The 18,012-nt window shown below is 41.7% G+C and overlaps 1 protein-coding gene and 1 long non-coding RNA gene across 7 annotated transcripts in view; one reads left to right on the forward strand and one right to left on the reverse strand.

The window, feature by feature from the left end:
- LOC148002572 (uncharacterized) overlaps positions 1–18,012 on the reverse strand; it is an 82,514-nt gene that overhangs the window by 25,585 nt on the left and 38,917 nt on the right. For all 6 annotated transcript variants that reach the window (XR_015633383.1, XR_015633380.1, XR_015633381.1 and 3 more), the window contains exons 2-4: positions 17,647–17,687; positions 5,459–5,544; positions 4,330–4,416 (exon numbers count right to left, since the gene is read on the reverse strand). This is a non-coding gene — a long non-coding RNA (uncharacterized LOC148002572). The remainder of the gene's footprint in view (positions 1–4,329; positions 4,417–5,458; positions 5,545–17,646; positions 17,688–18,012) is intronic.
- LOC108352322 (ferritin heavy chain-like) lies at positions 3,283–8,938 on the forward strand. The gene is made up of 5 exons (XM_087577278.1): positions 3,283–3,413; positions 4,324–4,467; positions 5,497–5,619; positions 6,232–6,446; positions 8,759–8,938. Exons 1-4 carry the CDS (start codon positions 3,312–3,314, stop codon positions 6,409–6,411), a joined length of 549 nt encoding a protein of 182 aa, XP_087433404.1. The 5' UTR covers positions 3,283–3,311; the 3' UTR covers positions 6,412–6,446; positions 8,759–8,938.

Raw genomic sequence — 18,012 nt, forward strand, 5'->3', positions numbered from 1 at the left:
CAGCAGAGAGAAAGAGACAGAGAGAGGGGAACAGAAAGAGTACAGGAAGATTCTCTACCCAGACTCTGAGGAAGTTGGGTGTATGAAACTGAGCAGAGGTTACTAGCCATGTAGTAGACATAGGATAGCATACATGGGCTAATATAAGTTACAAGCTAGTCGGGGAACAAAACTAGCATATGGCATTTATTCATAAATAATAAGCCTCTGCATCATCATTATTCAAGAACAGGAGCTCAGGTGGAAAAGCCTGAGGTTATGTAGAGCAAGGACTTTTAATATACAAACTGAATTTCCAAGAACACCTAAAACTCAGTGACATTCATTGTATAGTTTTGTTTTGTTTTTTTGTTTTTTTGTTTTTTTTACGACGAAAGCAAATTTAGGGTAATAGTCACCGTCCATTGCTTTACATGGAAATCGTCTATACTCATACCGATACAGCTGTGAACGTGCATCAGAACATTTGGGTCTGGCATAAGAAGTACATTTGAAAAACAAAACAAACAACAAACACAGACCTCCTTATACAAGTTCAGGAATAGCCACAGCCACTGTGTGATGCTTGTGGGTACCCATTGGAGGGCATATACATACCTCCTAGTTCTCAAATCTTACTGCGACAGAATCACGGGGTGTGCAAATAATGAGGAAGGGATCCCTGAAGTCAGAAATAAACCCATAGCAACTTTATTCACTGCGGGAAAGTGCTTCTAACCTGTTAGGGTCGTGGTCAGGAGCTGACACAACAACCTCCAAAGGGTGTGAGCTCTCTGTTTATGCACAAACCCACAGACAGATGTTCAGAGGACAATAAAGAAGGAATTTGTAAATTGGGAGGTTAGTTCTCGAGCCCAGGGTATTGGTCCAGGTAAGGGAGTGGTTCTATCTCAACCTTTAAAGGACTCACACAGCCCAGGTGGTTTTACTGCAACTGAAAAAGAAACGTAGAACTTGACATGCAGTACGATGGCGGCCGCAGACCAATGCCTGGAATTACTCTGGGCTCTTCATTGAGTAGTCATTCAGTCAGACAAATAACAAAGGAGGAATCGTGGAATCATGTTGAATCATGGAATGTTTACACAGAAGGATCTTCAAACCACCCAGAAATATCCAAAGTTTCAGACTATTGCAGTACCAAATCCATGAATTTCAGATTTACTAACTTGTAGGTTAGGTAGTATAAACTCGTCACCATTGTCCACAAAATGCTGATCTTCCAAAAAGAACCACAAGGTTTGAGGAGGAATTGGAGTTTCATATCACCTGAGCAAAAGCTGGACGGAAGGATGGAGATAGCTCAGGGATTAAGAACACTTTCTGCTCTGGCAGAGGCCCTCAGTTCTGTTCCCAGCACCTACGTGGTGGCTCGCAACTACTATGGCTAGAGTTTCAAGGGATTCGATGGTGTCTTGTGTCCTTCTGACCTTCACAGGCTAGGCACACACACGGTGCACATATATATACATAGGCAAACACTCATACAATGAAACAAAACCATAGCATTCAAAACTACCGTGGACAAGCTGCACAGGTGTCATATTCTCTGCCTGTTCTAAACTCTGGAGCCCAGCTATTCTAAAATGTGCTAGCGCGCCTGTTTCTCCAGGCATGCTGCCATGGAGGGTCTGACAACTTGGGGACGCCAGACTAGTGCGCTGCTCTGTAGAGGATGCTCTTACTCAAAGCTTCCCACCTGTGCCGTAAGTGCCCTACAGAATTTGCAAAAAGCTTTTCAGGAATGTTCTTAAAACCTTTCCCCTCAAGGTGTGTCCCTGGACCATCTGCTCCCGGCGGCAGCCAGTTAGAAATGCATCGCCTCCTGCTCCACCAATCATTCTTATGCATTTGAACAAAAAACCCTGCAAACTCGCTGAGAAGCCCTGTCTGAAACGACCTCTCCTTGGCAAGAGTAATCACAGACTTAAATGGAGTCTCTTGGATCAAGAAACAAACATGACGGAGAAAAAGACATTTGTCTGATCACTTCTTTAGGGCTACTAAACTTTGACTCTGTCCAAGTTTCAAAGTTCGGTTTCTTCCTCAAAGAGGTTTTTTTCTCCCTTCACCACCCTCCAGGGGTGGACTTTGGGGCAATGCTATTCCTTTAAAGCTATCTCCCAAATCAAGATATTTGCTGCTCACCCTCCAGAATAGCTTGGTTTGCAGGGTCAGTTCAAGCAGGCAGGGGTTAGCTCAAAGTTGAGATCTTAATCTTCTTCCCCCTGAACGTATGTCTGTGTAAGACAGTTGGCTTCCCTGGAGCTACAAACAGTTGTGAGCTGCATGTGGGTGCTGGGAATTGAATCTGAGTTCTCTGGATGAACCGTCAGTGTGTGGTGGGTTTTTTCTTTTTTCCATTTGTTTGTTTGATTGTTTATTTGTTCATTCATTTATTTTACATCGCAATCCATGCCCCGTCCCGTCCTCCCTTCATAGAGTCCCTCTCCCTACCCTCTCCTCTGAGAGTGGGGCTTCTCAGGTATCTCCCCACCCTGGAGCATCAAGTATTCACGGTTAGGCACAGTATCTCCCACTGAGGCCAGACAAGACAGTCCTGTCCCGGACCCAGCCAGTGTACTTAACTGCTGAGTCATCGACGCATGCCCGGAATCTTAAGCTTTATCTTCAGGTCAGACTGTAACAGTGACTCAGTACATTCCTACAACCACCCTATCATCAGCTTTATCAGCCACAAGAGCGTACCTGCTGAGCCCTTGAAAGAAAGAACAAGGAAGGAGCCAAACAGCTACAGCTGTGTGTGCTTTTGACAGCTGCAGGGGGAATGCCTGTTTTCTGTTTCACTTCTCTATCTTCTTACAAGGCCTGCTTACAAGGCCAACTTAAAGTGGCAGTTGATCAACAAAACCCTTATGCCTCCTCTAGCTGGATTATGAAATTTCAGAACTCAACCATACTCCACCATCAGCTCAATTACATAGAAAGAGGGAAGGGCTTGTAGTATTTCCTATTAACAGCGTTTTCCGCTTGCTCCTTAGATTTGATGTCATCAAGCAGGCTATGCCATCAGCAATGAAAAGAAACTTAGAAATTACAAATAATTTGCATCACCATTGAGGAAATTAGAAGACAAAGCCCCGAATCCTCTTCCAATACATTGTCTCTCTGTTCAATTTGGTTTCTTTCCCCAGACACAATATCCTTGCTGGTAGATTAGCAGCTGTAGTCTCAGGTGGCTGTGGTTTCACCTTGTTACAAGGGGTGGGTTGTTTCCACTCCTTAGTATTTAAGAGTCTTTCCAGGGAAGTGGGTAGCACGTCTTATGGCTGAATTTTCCTATTGCCGAAATGGGACCTAAGAAAGGGAATCCCATTTCCGAAGTGATTTTACCTCTTATTCATCAAGTTGCTTGTATCCAGATGAACCTCAGTGATGCCTATCTTTACTTGGTTAGTAGGGCTCTTGGGCTACATGAGGGTGGACTTTGTTCTGATCTGGGTGATGACACACTAACTTCATATCGCTGGGTATCCAGCACCCATATCTTCTTCTCTAGCATTAGGTGAGAAAGTTGTTCAACGGTGAGGTTTTGATGACTTAGAACTGTAATAGCAAACTACAAGTTATAAGAAGGGAAATCGGTTCTTCACTCAGGTTCCCAAGCAATAACCAATGGCAGCAGAAGAAGTTTTATACTTAAATGCCATTTCATACTCACTGTTAATACATTAGGATTAGAACGGTTAATCTGCTCTTAGCTTTTTAGTAAATTTGAGCCAGGTTTTTCTTTTTTTCACTCTGTAGACCAGAGCTGGCTTTGAACTCAGAGATCTGCCTCCCAAATGCTGGGATTAAAGGCCTGTCCATATGGTCTTGTTTGTCTTTTTTTTTTTTAATTTTTGTGTGCGTGTGCATTTGGTGTTTTGCCTGGTTTGTGTGAGAATGACAGATTACCTGGAACTGTTAGATGGTTTGGGGTGCTTGGAATTGAACCAGAGTCCTCTGGAAGAGAAACCAGTGCTCTTAACCACTGAACCATCTCTCCAGCCCCTTATGGTAGGCTTCTGTCACGGATCTATACAGTCAATGGATGAAGCTGATAACGTTAATAGGTCTGACCGATAGAAAATCCATATTATAAAAAGATTAGGGACTTCTCTGGGTGACTGCTTTTTTGGGCATCCTGAGTTCAGGAAGACAGAAACTTCTGGAATTTAAAGGACAAACGAGACACTCAGAACATCAAAGACGTATTCTAGATGACCACCGAGACAGGAAACCATTTTCATGGGATTCCTACCTGAAATTTTAACTTCTGTTATCCTCCTCCCTTCCTCCAAATTCTCACCTCTATCATAGACTTACTTGTATAGCGATGACAGCACAGCAACTGGGTTCGGAGCATACGTTCAGGACAAGTCTTTAACGAGCTGGTTCTATGCCCAAAGTGTCCTGAAATACATCACAGGAAGAGGAAATAAGGTCTGCATTCCGGATATTCAGGTGACTATAATTCTACTTTGACAATTTTCTACTGGGGCTTTTTACTAAATCTAAAATCTAGCTGCTTGCTACTTAAACTTACTAGATAGTTTACTCATGTTCTTAGTAACTAGACATGAGTCTATAGTTTCAGGGCTGAAACATGTATACTAAATACCCATTTAGTTTGCTTTTTTTTCTTTTCAATGAGCCAGCCGCTCAGATCTCAGCATCTGCAGCACCAGTGTGATATGTGAATGACTCTCACCCTGGCCCAAGAAACCTGATTGTGAGTGGGGCCAAGAAGCTGTGTCTTAACAAAGTCCTCAGATGGTCCTAATACTCTTAAGAGCTTAGAAGCAGGCACTCGTGTGTCCTCCCAGAGCTGTTAGCCTTCTTTTTCAGTTCACAGAAAATTTAGGTAGACCCTCAGATATTTATTACGGTTGGCTCATCAGTGTCTTGAACTACATGGTTCTCTCTGAGTGCTGACACTCCAAAGAAACTGTCTGATCTTCAGTTAAGACTGCTGCATCCTGGCTGCAGTTAAGATTGTTGTATCCTCGCTCACTGCACACCTTTAGGTCCCAGCACTCAGGGCAGATGCAGGAGGATCTCTGAGTTTGAGAAATACCTGTTCTATAAAGCAAGCTCTAGGATAGCCAGGGCTATCCAAAGACTGTTTTGTCCATACATCTGTAATGTTTTAGGTGGATTTTTTTTTATAAAGGGAGTATATATCTGATACATAACAAAAATCGAACCAACATTATAGAATTTCAAAACCAGTGGAATAATTACTAACCTGTATTATTTGCCCTCAGTAGCCATGCTGTGTAACAGTGGAATTTGTCAAAGGTCTTAAGACCCCAAGACCCACATCAGTTAATCAAAATGGCTGCAGATGAGCCAGGTATCAGCCGTTAAGACTCTCAGCTGACTCCACTACGTTAATCAAAGTCCAAAAGCCTTCTGACCTACGAACCTCTTCCTCCTTTTACATAGAAATTACCTGATGTAGTAAGTTGACAGCCTGCTCATTTCCAACAGAGGCCTGAAATAGACACCCAAGGACGCATCCAGTGTGCAATGGCTGCCCTAAATATGGAAAAAGAATTAAAAGTAATCCTGCACCGTCTGCTTGACCTCGCTTTAAATATTAAAGATAACCAAGTAAGTAGCTAACTGGTTCTGATTTTCTCTGGGATTCCTTCCTCATAGTTGGTGAGCACTCTGTCTCAAGTTGGGCCTTCTCTTTCTAAGCCCATACATGTCAGGAAGTCAAACATGAAGAAAATGCTGTAGCACAAACATTCATTCTCCACCTCAGTTAGACAATACTCTCGCCTAGGTGCTCTAAGGAGATATGAAGAGTTGAGCCTTATGCAGATCACTTCATCTAAGTGTTTGAAAATGGGCTCTAGGCATCTAGTCAGTCTCCGTATGATGCAAGTAAACAGGATTGAAAAGATGGACAGGAGAACATTGTTCCTTAAAGTGATCTATACCTATAATATTCTCCATCACTCATTGCAAGTGAGTGCTTATGGGTTCCGAGAGATTTTAAATATCTTTGGTCTGTTCTCTGTGGGACCTTCAACATGCACATGAATTGCCTGGTCTCTTTGAACATGCAGGTATTGATTTAGTAGGTCTGATAGAGCCTGAAGATGTTTTTCTGCTATGGCCTGAGCACTGCTGTTTCCTGACTTAAGATCTGGGTCAACTGCCTCTCAATGCAGATACAGTCTTTAATGAGAGTCCCTTTCTATTTTATTTATGTAGACATTAAACCATTCGAAGGACTGGATATTTAAACAGCAAAGGAATGAAGAACGTTTGGCACGGGAAATTGATGAGCTGAAGAAAAAAGAACAGGCTCAGAATAGGGCTGTTGAAGATGAAACCTATCTGCAAGGCTCACCTCGAAAGATGCCAAGGAGAGAACCAAGTGCTAGCAAATAGGAAGGAAAAGCCTTTCTATTGCAAGTCCTAGATCAGTAAGTTAATGCCTTGCCATTTTCCCTTGCCTGAAGAACTCTTTTCTTTTCATTTTTTTAGTTCTCATTGATGAAAATAAATCTGTTTCGCACTGTAATTATGTATAAAGGGGTCGCTGTATACCAACTTCCTGAGAGTTACTTAGTATACTCAGCATTTAAAAGGTATCTGTTAGCCTGTCTCATGGTCCGCAAACACAGTGACAGTCAGGAGTGGGTAAGTTCTGGAGAAGTTGGAAGAAGGGATGTGAAGGGTAGATATGATGAAAATATGTTCTATTTGAAGTTCTCAAAGGATAAAAATTAGGGCAAATTTAAGTACAAGGGAATGAAGTGGAATAAGTGGTAAGACTAAATATGAATGAATGTTCGCCTTCATTTGTCTACGTATCTTCAGTTTGGAAGGGGGGGCGGTTCTTCCCATTAAATAAAGTTGTAAAAGAAGTTTTTCATGCAGAAAGGGTGACCCTTATCTGAAGGGCATAAAACAAATGGATAGTGCTGCCAGGTGCTTTTTCCAGGCAGCTGAAGATGTGCCTGGGATTACACAGAGGTAAATTAACTCACTACAGTGTATGCATGACTTCTTCTATTGTTCTGTACTGAGCCAGCCAGCAGCTACTGCACTCATTATTTTCAGAAGTAAACAATGAGGATGCTGTGGTGGTTTGAATATGGCTGGCCCAGGGAGTGGCACTATTAGGTGTGGCCTGGTTATAGGAAGTGTGTCTCCGTGAGGATTGGCTTTGAGACCCTTCTTCTGGCCATGTGGGAGACAGTAAGCTCCTGGCTTCCTTTGGATGAATGAAGATTTAGGGCCTCTCAGCTCCTCCTGCTCTATGCCTGCCTGGAAGCCGATGTGCTCCCCGACTGGATGATAATAGACTGAACCTCTGAACCTGTAAGCCAGCCCCAATTAAATGTCCGTTTTTAGGAGCTGCCTTGATCATGGTGTCTCTTCACAGCAATGCAAACCCTAAGACAGAAGTAAACTGAGGTCACACTTCTCGGGACTGATAATGGGTAGTCTACGATAGATCTCTCAGGGCTGATGTGGCTAGAGAAGGCTAGACTTCTCAGGACTTGGGTGGGTAGTATAGGATAGACCTTTCAGCACTGATGTCCCTAGCTCCGCCTGAGAACAAATGGGAACACTTTATGACTGTGTCCCACCTCCAAAGCTTACTAGCCTCAAGCTCATGAACTTGTATTCAAGAGCCTCAGTTTAACCTATAAAATAAGGCTAATATGTCATAAGGCGTAAATTAACACAGCAAACGTACTTAGAACAGCACCGTCTGGGTTATGTAATCTGGTCCTATACTGCTACTTACAAGCGTGGACGAAGGTGCACCCTAAGAAACGTTTCTAGTAAGAAAACAGCACAAGGAAAACTGGGAGACTATCTTAAAGGAAAGGCAAGTTTTGTTTGAACAAGAAGACACAGCTATTAGAATCATCCGTAGACATCTTTCAAAAAGTGAAGAAGTTCAATACTCAAAACCTGCCAGTTAAGGACCCCAGATGTCATCTCAGATTCTCAGCCAAAGGAAGAAAAGATGTTTAAGATGTAAATGAATGATCACAGGGGGAAAAATCTACTTGGACACTCAGAAGGAAATAGGAATTGAAAACAAAATCCATAGGGAAATGTAGCTCCTTGGTCATAAAAAGCTCCCCAGAAAAGCTGAGAGGTGGCCACAAAACTAGAGTGAAAGGGAAAATGTTTTGAAATGTAGAGGTAAAGAGTAACAACAGCCAGTCAGAATAAAGCTATGCAAATATAAGTGCTGAGAAAAACCTCCAGAAGCCAGCCTTCAGTGTGACCTGAGAGCAGCCATTTCTTTATTAATCATTTTATTTGTTTACATTTCAAATGATATCCCCCTTTCCAGTTACCCCTCCACAAACCCCAATCCCCTTGGCTTCTATGAGGGTACTCTTCCACCCGCATACCCACTCTCGCCTCAGCCCTCTAGCATCTCCCTACACTGGGGCATCAAACCTCCCTCCCCTCCCACTGATGTCAGAGAAGGCCATCCTCAGCTACATATGTATCTGGAGTCACGGGTCCATCCATGTATACTCTTTGGTTGGTGGTTTAGTCCCTGGGAGCTCTGGGTCATTCAGTTAGTTGATACTGTTCCTCATATGGGGTTGCAATCTCCTTCAGAGAGCAGCCAATTTTACAGAGAACTTGACAATAGTTGTCATGATGAAAGGGACGCCCCGTCACCAATGGCACCCTGTGGTGAGCCTGGTGTATTTTCCATTCATCTCTTCTCTAACCCTTCTGTGCCTCTGCCTTACAGATCACTGGTATTTACTAGTCTGCAAGTCACTTGAGTGAAGGGCTCATCGTTATACTCATCATTAGCTTCTACTGAATCTCGTACTTCTTCTGGTTATAGGCTCCTGCATTGGTTTGAAAATCACCACCCTGCATTTGTTTTGTCTTGCTGCTGTGTAGGCTATTAAACCTATCGCCCCCCCATGCTTCTTTGCTCTGATTTTGAAATTCTACCACACAACTCTACAATATGCAGACCCTTGCCTCTGTCATATTTCTCTGAATATTATGTTCAAGTTTACAAGTATTTACATATTTTTTCTTATTATTATTCAGCATATCTCTTTGAAGGCATTGCTGTGTTATTCTGTTTTTGATAAGTAATTAGGTTATTTCCAATTTTGAGATCTTACAGAGAAGGCTGCTATGTACACTCTTGCAAATTTTTCATAAAAAAATTGTCCCTATGTCCTCATTTTCATGGACTGTATTCCCAGATGTTAAAATCTCTGGGATGTTTGGTTTCTGTTACTGATGAACACACTCCAAGACAGTTCTGCTGGTTTACACTCCCATAAACCATAAAAGAGGTTTTTAGTTCCTTGCCAATAGTATATTCATCTACTTTTTGGTAAGTTTTAGTCTGACTATAAATTTAAACCTCTAAAAAGTTGTAAGATTTAACCTGGATGCCAAGAACTGATCTACACTTCCAACCCAAAACTCTTCTGTGAGAGGTAGCCTGGGACTCAAGAGTTCCTACACAGTAGAACACTATCTCAGCATACCTGCATCAGACAAGGTCACTACTCTAGGATCATAATAAAATGAGAGAAACCCACACATCACTACCTTCTCTCCTGACTAATACAAGTGCTACAAATATAACTTTGTCCTCACTCTAGGCTGCTTTCTGTGTGAAGAAGATAATAGTTGCTCACACCAGTCACCACTGACCAATGATGTCATAGAGCAAAACCACAATGACATAGCATCTCATGCCCATTAAAATCTATGAGAAAGATAAAAGTAATTAATGCTGGCAGGACTGCAGAGACAGGGACACTCTTACAAATTGTGGTTTGTGGGGAGTAGATGAAGTCCCAAGTGAACGTGTGTTGTTGACACAAGCATGGTTATGTCAAGGACCCTAGTGACTCAGACCCATGGCCATAGACTTACTCCTGGTCTAAGCACAGATACTGACAGTGTATCCAGAATGCATTAACTACGGTTTTTATGACTGTAGCCGACACAGACCCCTACCAAGGTTAACTAGCCCACCTCCTCACTCAGTTGTATATAATAAACCTGACTCCTTGTTCAGTGGTATGTAATAAATGTCCTGGCCTTTCAGGCCGCTATTGCATCTTCGTTAGAACTCACTGCCTAGCCAATCAAACCTTTTCTGTATATGTGTGTCATTTATCCATTCTCTGTCACCACAGTCAGGTCAATGCCATGCAGGTTGTTGCATTGGGGGGGGGGGTGCAAAATAACACAACAGTTATAGAAACCAGTATAAAGGTTTCTATAAAAACCATGTTACTTCGCAGTTCCACCATGAGGTTCTATATCCAAAACAAATGGAATAGGTGTATCAAAGAGATACAGGCAAGCCCATACTTCTCTGGTACTATTTATAGCAACCAAGATATGTCATCAACTGTGGGGTCCATCGGTTGAATGAATGTGGTATACATGCACAGTGGAATATTATTCACAAATCGTATCACTGATTGCAATATGGATATAAGTAGAAGGGATTATGATAGGTAAGAAGGACACACAGCACATGCTCTCACTCATCCCTGGAGGCCAAGGGGGTCAAGTACATTGATGTGCAGACTAGAACAGGCTCACTGGAGTTTAAGGGATATGGGAGTGCTAACAGTGAAAAGATAGGTACCAAAATACACTGAGAAGGGAGGAAGTGGTTTTTGGGTCCTAGGATAGTGGCAAAACTATATCCCACAATTATACATTTTGAAGTAACTAGAGAAGTGTTTAAGGGGCCCTAACATATAAATGATAATAATGGAGGAGACAGAAATACTAGTTACCACTAGGTGGTGGTAGCTCACACCGAAATCCCAACACTCTAGTCAGAGGCTGGTGGCTATCAAACTTTGAGGCCAATGTGGTCTACAGAGTGACTTACAGAACAGCCTGATCTACAGAGTGATTTCTGGGTAATCCAGGACTACTCAGAGAAACTGTCTCAAAACAACAAAGTACAAATACTGGTTACCCTGTTTTGATAATTACATATATTAAGTACACCAAAATGCTATGCTATACCCCATGGATAAGTACAAATGTTATATGATAATTAAAATTAAAGCTGGAGATTCAGTTCAGTATACAGTACCCAGTACCCAGGGGGAAAAAATGTCAGTTAAAAGCATACATAACTTTCTTTAAATGGATGCTAAATTACAGAGTACTGCTTTTTTTTTTTTTTGTAGGTTTTCAATCCTGAGGCAAGTCCCACTGTCCAGATCCACCCAGCAAACATTACTGTGCTTAACAAGTTAACCCTCCTTTCTCTACCTGCATTTCCCTGCTGAGAGCATGCTTCCTTGCTGCAGGAATATCAAACACAGCTCATTCGGGTTTGTGCTTCTCTGGTGGTCTTGGCTCCAGGAAACTGATACCAGTTGCCAATAAATAAAACGCAAGGGAAAAAGCAGGACACGTTTTCATATTCTAACACTGTTTTCCTAAAAGTGAATTTTTAGAATGATTCTAAGAAAAACAAAGTCACGTATAAACAGTTTTATAAAGAATAAAGAGGGCATAACAAACATAGCCAAGATTTGGTTATTGGTGGTGGCGGTGTTGGTTGTTTGTTTGAGAGGGTTGTTTTGCTTTTGTTTTTTCAAGACATGTTTTCTCTGTGTAGTCCTGGCTATTCTGGAACTTGTTCTTTAGACCAGGCTGGTCTTAAACTCACAGAGATCTGCCTGCCCCTCTCTCTCACGTGCTGGGACTAAAGGTGTACACTACCTTCACCCTACTAACATTTTTAAGGTTGCGATGAAATTGTCACCTGTGTTAGTAACATACATTTGAAATTCGAATGAAATAATGTTTAATAAGAAAAGTAAATAAATACATGAAATACCAAAACAGAAAAAAAAACAAAATAGAAAAATCTCAATAATCTATACAGGTAAACATTAGAATGGTGCCTTGCTGTGCACCAGGACTTCTAAATCTGACATTTTCCCTGCTGATAATACATGCTGTGCTAAGCACCCCTCCCCTCCCCCTGCACTCCTGCTTTTAGTTATTTAGTTGGTAAGGAAAACTAACCCAATCCTGGACCCTAGATGGCAACTCCCACCCACTCATGGCTACTGTAGATTCATTGAGGTCGATCTGTCTATTCTAGTTTAGTTTGCTCTGTCATTCATCCCTAAACCTACCCCTTCACTAAAAATAATGTCTTACTTTGTATGTAACCTGTAACTTTATAATGGTAAATGAAATAAGCATAGAGGTGGGGGGGGGACCCATCCACAGGCACATTTTGTCATATTGCTTTCAGCCTATGTACTAGCATTAAATACAGAAGCATTCAGCACTCAAATGAATAACAAGAATTCATTTTATATCCATCTTCTGAGTCTTTTATTACAAACTTCCACAGACTGGATGACTTAAACAACCGAAAGGTAGTTTCCTACAGTTTCAGAGGCTGAGAGTTAGGGTATAGGCAGGATTTTGATGAGTCTTTTCTTGGCTGCTCAAGTCTGCCTTCTCATGTCCAATTTTTCTATGTGCTTGCACTTCTAGTGTCTCTCGTTGGCATATACACCCTCAGTTTTTGCAGACTCCAGCAAGACTAGATTGTGTAACGACCCTTATAGACCCTCTTGCAAATGACACACCATTCCGGGATACAGGCTGTTAGAATTATAACATATGTGTTTGGAAGGATGTAATGTGGTAAATAAATACTACTATGGGAAGGGAGGGAGATATGAGAAGCCCCAAGCCAATTCACTAGTGTTCAGAGTAGAATTCAGCTACAGTTGTCTGAACACAGGGAATTCTATGAGTATCATGCAAAATTCTAATTATAAAATCAGTCCCTTGAATAAAATTATCATAACTAAAATTTTAATAAACAAGATTCCATAATGAGGGTTAAGCAAATGCAACCGCAATCCCGTATTTTATTCTGTCCTAGATGCTCAACCTTACAGATGCTCAATGTTCAGCGCAGTCCATTTGCCAACAATTCCCTGATCTTTTGGTTCCCTGGGACATGGTTCAGTGAGGCCTGATATGAGTCTTTGAACATGAAGAAATACAAGCCTGAAACCTTGACATTTTGAAGGACAATTTAGATGGCTTTAAAATCTTTGGCTCGAGCTCCCTTAAGGCTCAGATAGACGGTGTCTGTTTCTGTTGATGTTGGCTCTGCCTGTGCCAACTTGGCTCTTTTTTCCTAGGGATGACACAGTGTCCTTGCCTGGTTGCCTAGTTGTGACTAGTGTAAACAAGGATCTAGTTTATTATTAATAGCTCTAGCTTATGTATTAATAGACAGCTACTGGCTCCTGATACTAGTTCATTATAGGATGATTTATTCAGATTTTCAACGGACTGTTCAACACAGTCTTACATAGTCAACATAGTCCAAGAACATTCTAAACTGGGCATAGTGACACATACTTTTAACCCCAGCACTTAGGAGGCAGAGGCAAGGAGATCTCTCTGCATTTGAGGCTAGCCTCAGTAAATAGTAAATTCCAGGTCAGCCATTCCAGTGTTTATTCTCCATTGTTTCAGTTTTCCTCTGACTGAAGAAACAATTCATATTATTCATATTTTGGAGTTTTCTCCCTTTAATTTAAACCTTTCACTTATCCCATTTTACAAATAATTTTGCTTCTCTTTAATTTTCTTCACTTGTCCCAGGAGAAGAAAATGTGTCCCATTGTGCTTCCTGTGGTTTCCCACTTTCCCTTGTGTACCTTATAATTTAGTTTCTGCTTGTGAAATAATTGTTTTCTCCATCTCTCCCATAACTTTTACAAGCAACCCTTTTACGTCCTGTTTTTTCTGATCATTGTCTCCTTTCAGTTGACCGTCCTAGTGGGGATTAGCCATGTTTCCTGAGGTTCTGTTTATATTTTCACTGTGTTCCTACCTAGATTCAATTATACCATTACTTATTTATCTTTTATTCATGTTGGGATATTATGTTACACCCATCCTCTGCTTTGGAGAAATATTTCTCTAGTGTTGGTAGGCAAGGAACTTTTTCTTTTGTTTGTTTGGAATTTTTAGCTTAGGGATTTTTTTCATCCTATTCTTTTATATATCATTTTGTGTGTGCCCTGATTATGCAATTATTTTGTTAATAATATCGAAATCTATTGGGAGTTTTCTCAATTAGAAAGTGGCTATACAAGGGGCCATTGATTTCCCAGGTTCTCAGTGCCAATGTAGAGCAAATGCCACTTCTGGTGCCAAGCCTCATCCCAATTTCAGATCCAGTTCACAAAAGCTCTGATCACCAGTCCTACACATCTATAGTTCTTTCCAGCCCTCAGTGAAGAAACCAGCTTCACCAACAGATCCAGTTCCCAGTGGCCACTCAAATGTGTCTTTCTTTGAAAGGTGCTGTTTTCTTGAGTGTATCTCCTCTCCAGATGCTCCCTTTTCTACCTCAGCTGTGCCTCTCTCGAGCTTCCTATTGTGCTTCCACTCTTCAGTTACAGCAGCTCTCACTGGGGATCAGTCTCATTCTCTTGGGAGCAAATATTTACTCTTAATTTCTGATATCTGTCCTTTCTAAAACCCTACTGTGCACCTCATTCTGAGATGTACTCATATCCCTTTTGTGGCTTTCTGCAACCAAACTTCTGTATTTACTTACACATACATACAACTTTCAACACACACACACACACACAGAGAGAGAGAGAGAGAGAGAGAGACAGACAGACAGACAGACAGACAGACAGACAGACACAGAGAGGGGGATACCCATAGGAAAGGAAATACATGAGAGATGGCCAGTATAACAGATACCATAAAGCACAATCAATAAAATGTATGCCTCATATGTGGAAGATCCCTCTCAACAACAAAACTATCCTATGTTTCCTTCAGAGATAGTTCTGGAGGCGGCAGCAGACAAAGCCCCTGGCATGAATTTGTGCACACAAATGCAAAAAGGCAAAGCTTAGAGACTAAGATGGAGACTAGAAGAAGCTGGGTGAGTTGGCAGTTCCAGAGAAGAAGTATTGCATAAAGAAAGACGCCATGGCTTAGCAGGGCTTATTCTCCTGGCTCCTACAGAAAATTCATTGAAAAGCTAAGCCATATACAGTCATAAATTAAATAGCAACTATAAACATAGAAGGAGGGAGGGGGGAAGAGTGAGGGAAGAGAGAATAATCTTCATGCCCTGTGTGCAGGTGTTATCCTTAGATAAAGGAGTGAAACTGAACCTTTTGTTTCTTCTCTATCTCTTTCTATATATATAATTATATCTGAGGCAGGGGTATGTGGCTTCGCCATTTGTAAGAATTTCCTGTAGGAATCAGGAAAATAATCCTTGCTAAAAATGCATGACTTTCCTTATGCAATCTCTTTCTTTTCTGGAACCACAAAATCAACTGGTTTGTTCAAGTCTCCATGTTTTACAAGGAGATCATTTTTGTGCAACAGATACAAACTATAATCGTATATTTTAATCTAGCCTTTCCTACTTATGTATAGTACATTCTGTTATAGATTTATTTTGTATTCATCTATAACGGAAAGGAAACATTTAAAACTCGGGAAATAGTAGGGGTGAATACTGTGTGGTGCTCTGTGGGGAAAGAACTGAGACTAAAACTATTACAGAGCACTCTGTCCACATTAGATTGAATTTTCCTATTATCAAAATACCATTAGGTCGTAACAGAAAGGCTTGCTGATGCTCACAGATATGATTATCATTGTGCTTGTTTTAATCCTAAAAGATACAAGAGCAATATACGTATTTGTGCCTCCTCTCAGTTTCCAATAGTGTAATGTTATAGGTAGAAAACAAGTCCCTTAAAATACCAGAGAGATAGCTTGTTATACATGACAGGAAAAAATTGCTGAATGTTACTCTTCACACTAAATCAACTCAGTTAAGTATTTATTGAGCTTCTTTTTTTTTTTTGGGTGGGGGGCAGGTCTCTCCAGGTTGCCCCAGATATCTGGCTGTCCTGTGTCTTGAAACTCACTATGTAGGGCCTCAAACTCTCTGAGCTCTGCCTGTCTCTGCCTCTCTAGTGTTGGAACTAAGGTGTGTGTCACTTGCCTGACAAGTTTCATGTTTGCATCATAGACTTAACCTCAATGTGAGAATCAAAGATCATTGTGTTTTGCCTTCAAGATGTGCATAATCTAGTGAGAAGAATCATGTGTGCCACACAGAACTCGGCATGGCAAATGCAGCAAAGGCTATGTAAAGCAGAGTAGACCATCAAGCATAGTGACTGCTGTGCAGTGGTTCTGAGGGGATTACAGGATTAAAAGCTTTCCAAGTTTGTGGGGATATAGAGGTCAACCTTGTGAAGAAAAAAGTGAGATGAAAAGCAAGGCACCGTGGGCTCCTATGACTCCCCTATGAGTCCCGATCTACCATATACTGCATTATATCTAAGATGGCTTCCAGCAAATCAGCGAAACATGAGCTATGGTGGTGACTGCTTCCCCTTCTTATGGAGGTTCTAACAGGTAGTGATGCCCACCCACCCCTCCTTCTGAGTAACCTCATCAGGCAGGGGGTTTTCATTGGAGCATGGTGATGGTGTGGTGGGATATGTTTGGCTGAGGAATTAGGGGCTTGGGATCAGCTCAAACACTATGTATAAGCTTATGCACTGTGCACTAAACTCAGATTGCATCTTGATGCTAGTCTCCAGAGTCTGATTCCTGGGATTTGTCCTTGTGACTCCAGCACCCCCCCCCCCGAATGTTGAACTTCAATGGCTGACTCAGTGGCCAATGGTTGGGAAAAGCGAACAGGTGTAGGATCTACACTAAAGTATATTTTATGTATGTTAGCATGCTTGAGCCTTGTTATTCCATACATGGGAGGGCAATGCAAAAAGAGTTTACCTGTAGTTGAGTCAGGCATGGGGATGCATTGCCTCAGAATGCCGAGGCAAGAGGATTGCAAGTTGAAACCCCAACTGAGAAACATACTGAGACCTCATCTAGAAAGAAAGGGAGGGAGGGAGGAAGGAAGGAAGGAAGGAAGGAAGGAAGGAAGGAAGGAAGGAAGAAAAAAAGGAAGGAAAGAAAAGAGGGAAGGAGGAAGGGGAGGGAGAAAAGGGAGGGATAGATGGAAGGAAGATGGAGAAGAGACATGACTTTATTTGCAATTTAGAAGGGTGTCTTAGTCAGAGTTTCTATTTCTGAACAAACATCAAGACCAAGAAGCAAGCTGGGGAGGAAAGGGTTTCTTCAGCTTACACTTCCACACTGCTGTTCATCACCAAAGAAAGTCAGGACCGGAATTCAAGCAGGTCAGGAAGCAGGAGCTGATGCAGAGGCCATGGAGGATGTTACTTGCTGGCTTGCTTCCCCTGCCTTGCTCACCTTGCTCTCTTATAGAACTCAAGACCACCAGCCCAGGGATGGTACCACCCACAAAGGGCCCTCACCGATTGATCACTAATTGAGAAAATGCCTTACAGCTGGACCTCATGGAGGCATTTCCTCAATTGAGGCTCCTTTGTCCATGATAACCCAGATTGTGTTAAGTTGACACACAAAACCAGCCAGTAGAAAGGGCGACAGTGTGAGCAAGCACAGAACCTGAGAATGATTGACCATTTTGGTAGTCAAGTTCAGACACTAAGAAACAACTGCAATTATTCAGCGCTGTGGTAGAGCACTTACCTAGCATGTATGAGAGCTAGGGTTCACGACGTACATACAACCTAAAACACAAAGACGAGTTAGTGAGAAGACAATGAAGATATGTTCTGTCACATTGGTGGTGGGGTGCTCAGGAAAGGACAAACGTAAGAGGCACTGTCAAGGTACAGTAAGTAAGAGCGTGTGGTTCATCAACGGTAAAATACTGTTTTGCTAACAAAACAATATTTTACAATCCTATGGTTTTATTTTGTAGTCAAATTTTTAAATATTTATCTTCCTCCAACAAAAAGCAAGAGGACTTAGAGCCCAGTATGAAGGAGTGTAGCAGCTACCTCAACATTGCCTATTAAACAGAACAATTCAACACTTTCACAGAATATACAC

Source organism: Rattus norvegicus, chromosome 11, assembly GCF_021556685.1.
Source record: "Rattus norvegicus strain SHRSP/BbbUtx chromosome 11, alternate assembly SHRSP_T2T, whole genome shotgun sequence".
Taxonomy (NCBI): domain Eukaryota; kingdom Metazoa; phylum Chordata; class Mammalia; order Rodentia; family Muridae; genus Rattus; species Rattus norvegicus.